Genomic DNA, 6,756 nt, shown 5'->3' with positions numbered 1-6,756 from the left:
GGAAAAAAGAGGGGGGAAAAAAGAGGAGAAAGAGGGGAGAGCAGCAGCTGCAGAGCCCCTGCACACTGCCCAGAGCTGCGCTCTGTGACCCGCAGGATGCTGCGATGGGGCCGGGGCTGTCAGTGGGGTGGGAACGGGGTGGGGACACGCACGGCCTGCTGTGTTTTCCCACAACACTTTTTCCTCTTCCCACTGCACCGTCTGCTCTGCTTTGGCAGGAACTGTGGGTGCCAAGGGTGCCCAGCACCCCCAGAGTGGCCCCACCAAACCCCCCTCTGGCACAGCTCAAACAGCTCAATGCCTACTCGGGTTTCTGTTTGTTTTATTTACAGGCTCCCCGTGCTGTCACACATCAAAACAAGCTGGCCATGATCCCTAAGGAGTCCCCATTAGCAACAGAGCTCTGACAGAGAGCTGGGCTCTCCAGTGGAGGCAACATTTTTCTGCCACCTCAAAAGAAGAGGAACCCTCCGCCGTAAGTTGCACACAAATTCAGATTTCAGAAGGTTAAAGAGTTCAAACATCAGCAGCTTCCTCCCAGGCCTGCTCACCCAGAAGGTTTTTAAGCAGAATAACCAGTGCCAGCTCCAGACACCACCAAGGCCAAAATGGAAATAACCAACAAGTGCACCTCAAGCATCACCTCACATGTACTTTTAAAAATCATAAGCCACGAGAGAGCAAACTAACAATTCATTAAAGGACTATGGGAGATTCACTCAAGAGAGGTGGGACAGTATATGAGGATGTTCAGGGAACGTCAAACCGTTATTAATAAGTGCAAACTGAATTCTGAATTAAATACATGGTTTTGTGAGCAACTGGAACTTGCACAAGCAGCTTCATCGATGGGTAAAGCAATTAATGACTCAACTGTGAGCTGAATACATGGGTTTGTGAGCATGAGACAGACAAACAAGCTGGCAGCAGACGAGACAATGATTTCAGACTATACTTTGGACTTCCAGTGCCAACCTGGATCTCTTCCACAAGCCTCTTCCATCAAGTTTTATGCTTACCACTCACTGTGCTGCCTCCACAGGAGAAAACTGGGTAAGAAACCCTTTGCTGGGGGAACCTTTACAGCTGAGGGGGCCTGGAAAACTCTCACACTGAGCTGGAGAGAGAATGAGACTCTCAGGCAGGAGCTGTGGGAACGGTGCCCTGGGGTGGGATGTGTCTCCTGGAGTCCCTGCAGCCTTGGGAGTGCTGAGGGCACAGCCAAGGAGCGGGGCCAGACAGGCTGGAGAGAATTTCTGAGTCATTAAGACCACAAAGTTTTCCACTAAGATTAAACGCTCGTTATGGATGGGAAGTGAGAAGCAAGAAGCCATGAAACAGGCTTTGGGTTGGAAGGGATCTTACAGATCATCTAATCCAACACACGTGCCACAGGCAGAGACACCACTTCCTACTCAGGATGCTCAGAGCCCCGTCCAACCTGGCCTTGGACACTTCCAGGGATCCAGGGGCAGCCACAGCTTCCCTGGGCAACCTGTGCCAGGGCCCCCAACCCTCACAGGGAAGAATTCCTTCCCAATATCCCATCTAACCCTGCCCTCTGGCAGTGGGAAGCCATTCCCCCTTGTCCTGTCATGATCTGCCTGTATAAAAAGTCCTCCTCCCTCCTTTTTATATTCCCTTTTAAGGATTTGGGAAGCTGCAATGGGGTCTCTCCAGAACTTCTCAAACCCTCTGATCATTTTATGTACTGCCACCCCTCTAAAGCAGCAGGAACCCACCTGTGGCTCCTGACAGGTTGTGCCTCTCTCAAAAGACAAGCAGGATTTCCTTCCTGTGCGATGGAGCAGGATGGAAACAACACTCACCCACAGCACTGAGGGCGTGTTTGAGCTCCAGGGTGAAGGCCGTCAGTGGCACCTCCTCGGACACCGGCATGATCGCCACCGTGGACAGGTTGCTGGCAGGATTCCCAGCATCCCACTTGCTGCTGGAGCTGTGTAATCCAAGAGGGTGACCTGTTGGGAAGGAGAGCACTTGCCATCAGTCAGCCCAGACAGCCACAAGGTCGGCTGTGAGCAATGAAATGTCACCTTTGGGCAGGAAGGGAAGTGCCACCAACTGCTCAAGCCCAGAGAAATGGAGAGTTCCCACATATTTCATTGTAAGAGGATAAAGATCAATTTCCATCATGTTTGGCTGCTGACATAACATTGCCTAACTCCTCCTCACAAATGTTATGAATATCTGGATGCCAGGAATAGGGTAAATGCAACGTGCATTTACCTGACCTGGGAGGATAAAGATAAAAAACACAATTGAATCTCTTTGAACAGCCACATCTTTGGAACAGGTTCTGATTTAGGCCACAAGAAGAATCAGCTTAACTAACAGAAACCCCAAAATCTGTTGAAAGAATTAAAAGACTCCAAAAATCACCGTTTATTTTTACGGCATTCTTGAGAAAGGAAACAAATACCTGTTTCCAACAAAGTTCTTATAGGGGATGTGTATCTCTACCTGGTTTTATTTCTTTTGCAGAGCTTTACAGATATGGGCTTGGGGAGCATTAAACTGAAATATGGAAGCTCTGAAGTAGCTGCAGAGTAACTGGGAAGTATCTCCAGTATAATTTGGTAGGATGAATAAGGACAGAGATCTGGGCAGAGTGAAGCAGGTTTTGGCAGAAGCGTGCAGTGAGTGTTACCAAGATCAAGATCTTCCCAGATAGCTCAGAGCAGAAAAATGATGGGGATGTTCTACAAACTGGTTTTATTCTCACACTCTTTCTTTCCTCCTTAACTGAGCCTTCTCAGACACTCTCACTCTGCTGCTCATGCCTGTCAACTCAGCTCCAAGTACACAATAAATTCTGACATCCAAGCTGGGATTTCATGTCCTGCTTATCTCATTTCACCCAGCAAAGGCCCAAGATGTACCATTAAGATGAATTCTTGAGCTGGGCATATGGAAATACTTGATACACCCTGTGAGAAGCCATTCAAAGGCTCTCTGGCAGAGCGACAGTGCACTGCAGGACACACCAAAAAAAAATCAGATAAACTTTTTTTTTCAAGTATATTCAGCGATTGAGTTATTCATTTCAAGTCTTCTCAAACAGCTCTGCACAGAACATGAAACAGCTTTTCCAACTCTTTTCGGTGATCTTCAAGGAGATATTTGTAGGTTCAAACAAGTTACACATCACAGCTCAACCCCTTCATCTCCACCAGCCCTTCCCTCCTCAGATCTTCAGTGGTGAATCTCTGAACTCCTGCAACTGTCACTAATTTCCCTCCTGTTTTCTTTTCTCTATTTTTGCCCTATTTCCCAAAAAGGGCAGATTGCCCAAGGCCACTGAGGTTTAAGCACAGGTATCAGCAGGCATTTGCACACAGCTGATTGTGCCCAGAGAGCTGAGCATGTGAAGAAGGGGCAGAGTTTGAGATTCCCTCCTCCAAACTGCTCTGAAACAGGAGAGTCGCTGACTCCATTTTCAGTCTCCTTGGAATATTGCAAAAAAACCCCCCAAAAATAAAAGCAATAAAATAATAAAAGTAATTAAACCCCCACAACCAAAGAAAACCCAAACAATCCCCAGCAGCAAAGGGAACCCCACGACGCCCTCAGTAGTCAACATGTGTCTCTTAAAAGCTGCTGAAGCAAATTGGGAAAATTTCCTCCTACTCCCTTCAATCAGTAAATAGACTTGGAGTTGGTGCTGCCACAAACACAAAGCTTCAGAACCAACCCATAGCAGACCCTTTCCTCCCAGACAATTCATTAAAATAATGCAAATACAGGCATATTAAGTCAGTCTCTCTGCAGATGCCACTGAGCACAGCTCTCTGATTCCAGCCCACTACAGCTGCTATTTCCAGTGTTCCCTTTGCATTCCTCTTGCAAGAAATTCCAAAGAAATTTCACTGCACACAGGCAGCAGCACTTTTCTATCTCAATTGCAAATCACTCCTTTCCCACACTTAGTTAACCACGCTCTGCCAAAAAAAACTGTGTACACATAATAAAATCCCCATCCACTTGTGCCAAAGCTCTTGTGGATCACAGGATGGTTTGGGTTGGAAGGAACCTTAAAGATCATCCAGTTCCACCCCCTGCCATGGGCAGGGACACCTTCCACCAGCCCAGGGTGCTCCAACCAGGCCTTGGACACTTCCAGGGATCCAGGGGCAGCCACAGCTTCTCTGGGCAACCTGTGCCAGGGCCTCCCCACCCTCACAGAGAAGGATTTCTCCCCAATTTCCCACCTAACCCTGCCCTCTGGCAGTTTGAAGCCATTCCCCCTTGTCCTGTCTCTCTGTGTCCTTGTCCCCAGTCCCTCTCCAGCTCTCCCTGGAGTTCCCCCTGGAGCCTCCTCTTCTCCAGGCCAAAATTTAATGACAAATTCTCTTTCCAAGTCTGAGCTGTTTCCAGATTTAGGAATGTAAGTCTGGCTCCAAGGAAGTCCAAGTAGTCCAGGAATGAGTCTTACCTCCCTGCTGCAAACTGCCAAGGATCTTCTCTCCCAGCAAGTGAATAAGTCGAGTCACAACCTGGCGATGGGAGAGAGAGAGAAAACAAAACCAAACAAACATTCAGGTAGGATGTACTGGAACAGAGCATCCAGCACCCCCAGACTTCCAAAGTTCAAGATGCTCTCTCAAGCTGAACCTCCCAGAGAGAAGGGTTCAGAGCCAAAACTTCTTTCCTGGCTGTAACAGCCAGGGACTGATCATTTGTCTTGATTTCTTTTACCCTATTTTACTTTAATTTGGAAAAAGAAGAAAACAAAACAACCCCACAAAAGGCAACGTTTAACTTGCTTTGACAACAAAAGGAAGAAAATCTGATTATTTGGGGGAACATGTCCAATTGCATTTCAGGTTTTCCTCATTTCTCTCTGCAGGGCACCTGCACCTCCCAGTCCCTCTCACTCCCCTCGTGGCTGTTGTGCCCCTACACCTTCTGTAGGTGCTAAAAGTTCCAAAAGGTTCAACCTGAGCTCAAATAGATCCCCCCCAGGTTCCATCTGCTCCCCCAGTGAATGGTTCGCAGTAAACAATTTAAAACATCTCGATAAAAAGCCACAAACACACTCCCTAAACATCTGCAGAACCAGAACAAACTGCCTAAGAAATTGTTTTCCTCCTCAAATTATGTTTGCCTGGTACCTTTGAAGGGACAGATGTTTTCCCAGCTGTTTTTCCAACAGGACTCACATCAATATAAACCAATATTCCAATAGCCAAGTGTATCTCCCAACTGTCAAGCCTCTCTCCAAGCTGAACAATCAATAATTCCTGACAAGTGGGGTAGCAGAAGACTAATCATTGCAATAGCAAGAAGTGACAGGCTTGGAAATGCAGCATTTATTCTGAAAGCTCCACACAGATGTTCTACCAAATGAGGAAGGGAGTTATTTAAATGTATTAAGAATTAATAAGGCAGTTATTAGGTGCTCTCCCCCAGACAAATAATTCAAGGTCAATATAACTCAGGAAGACATTAAAAAAATAAAAAATAAAAAATAAAAAAACACCACCAAAAAAAACACCCAAAACCAAACCTATCAGAACAAAATTTCCCAAAATTCTTAAGAAGAGAAACAAGTACATGGAACTTGGGATCCTGGACACTGACTGACACACTGTTCCCACAGGAACAGGCACTTCAGGAGGCATCTTTCAGTGAGATGGGTCAGTATGTCCATCAGAATCATTTATATGATCTGCTTTAAAGAGTAGAATCTAAGGCAATAAACTGCCCTGACCTCTGAAGCTCTGGATGTGAAGCACCAATATATTTTAAGTGTCTGTTCATTAAGGAAAAAGAGCAAACAGGAGCCTTCCAGCACAGGGTGAGCACAGAGGAAGAGCTAAACAAGGTTATTTCGGGAATTTCAGAGGATGGTTTGGGGTGAAGGGACCTTTAAAGCCCATCTTGTCCAGCCCTTCACAGTGAGCAGAGACATCTCCACCTGGATCAGGTTGCTCAGAGCCCCGTCCAACCTGGCCTTGAAGGTGTTCAAGGATGGGGCATCCACAGCTTCTCTGGGCAACCTGTGCCCGTTCTGTCCCACAACTGGAAGCTCCTGGAGGTGCCACATCAACAATCCCTTGGGTGACCCAGTTTAAAGCTCTTTAAAGCCCCTCTCCCTTGCCCCAGCAGCAGACACACAGTGTCCACACCAGCTGCACCGAGAGCTCAACGCGCTGCCACCACCGAGTGACATTGCAGTGATGGTGGCTCCTGATGGCAGACGAGCTCTCAGCCTCCTCCTTCCTCATCCTGCGATCTCAGACAGGGTCTGAAGCGCTTCCATCTGTCCAAAATGTAACAGAAGCTGACAATCACCCAACCACACGGCTCATTACCACTGCGACACCTCCCAGATCCGTGGTTCTGGGATTCACCGAACAGAGCTATGGAAAACTGTTGGAAAACTGCCCCAGCCGTGGGGAGCAGGGAGGGAAAGAGGGAATCCTTCAGGAAAATGAGACTGTCCTGTCCAAGGGACATGACCTGCCCCAAACACGCTCCCTGCACCCAGCTCACATGCATTCACCTGCACAGCAGGACCTTCCCTCAGCAGTTCTGGGAGGTGCTGTGAACATTTTACACTTCAGAGTCAGAATTTTAATTACTTACTAAAACCATCCCCTGTATTTATAACTTTTTCAGCTTTACAGGCAGCTAAGGAGAGCTCCAGCTAAGTTACAAAATATGTCCAAGGTTAATGATGGAACTAAGAATAGAACCTATTGGTCTCATTTTCCAGTTGGCTGCTCCTATTAC

At 47.3% G+C, this 6,756-nt stretch overlaps 1 protein-coding gene across 1 annotated transcript in view; it reads right to left on the bottom strand.

The window, feature by feature from the left end:
• The window catches only part of LOC114069735 (patatin-like phospholipase domain-containing protein 7), a 71,116-nt gene extending 66,560 nt beyond the window's left edge, over positions 1-4,556 (bottom strand). Inside the window, exons 1-2 of the mRNA XM_027906738.1 lie at positions 4,454-4,556; positions 1,830-1,979 (exon numbers count right to left, since the gene is read on the bottom strand). Coding sequence (XP_027762539.1) covers positions 1,830-1,979; positions 4,454-4,556 — 253 coding nt within the window. The remainder of the gene's footprint in view (positions 1-1,829; positions 1,980-4,453) is intronic.
• Positions 4,557-6,756: the final 2,200 nt, after the last annotated feature.

Source organism: Empidonax traillii, unplaced genomic scaffold, assembly GCF_003031625.1.
Source record: "Empidonax traillii isolate 1590-97213 ecotype Southwest subspecies unplaced genomic scaffold, ASM303162v1 scaffold1350:size273897, whole genome shotgun sequence".
Classification (NCBI taxonomy): domain Eukaryota; kingdom Metazoa; phylum Chordata; class Aves; order Passeriformes; family Tyrannidae; genus Empidonax; species Empidonax traillii.
This window is presented reverse-complemented; position numbering and strand designations above follow the sequence as displayed.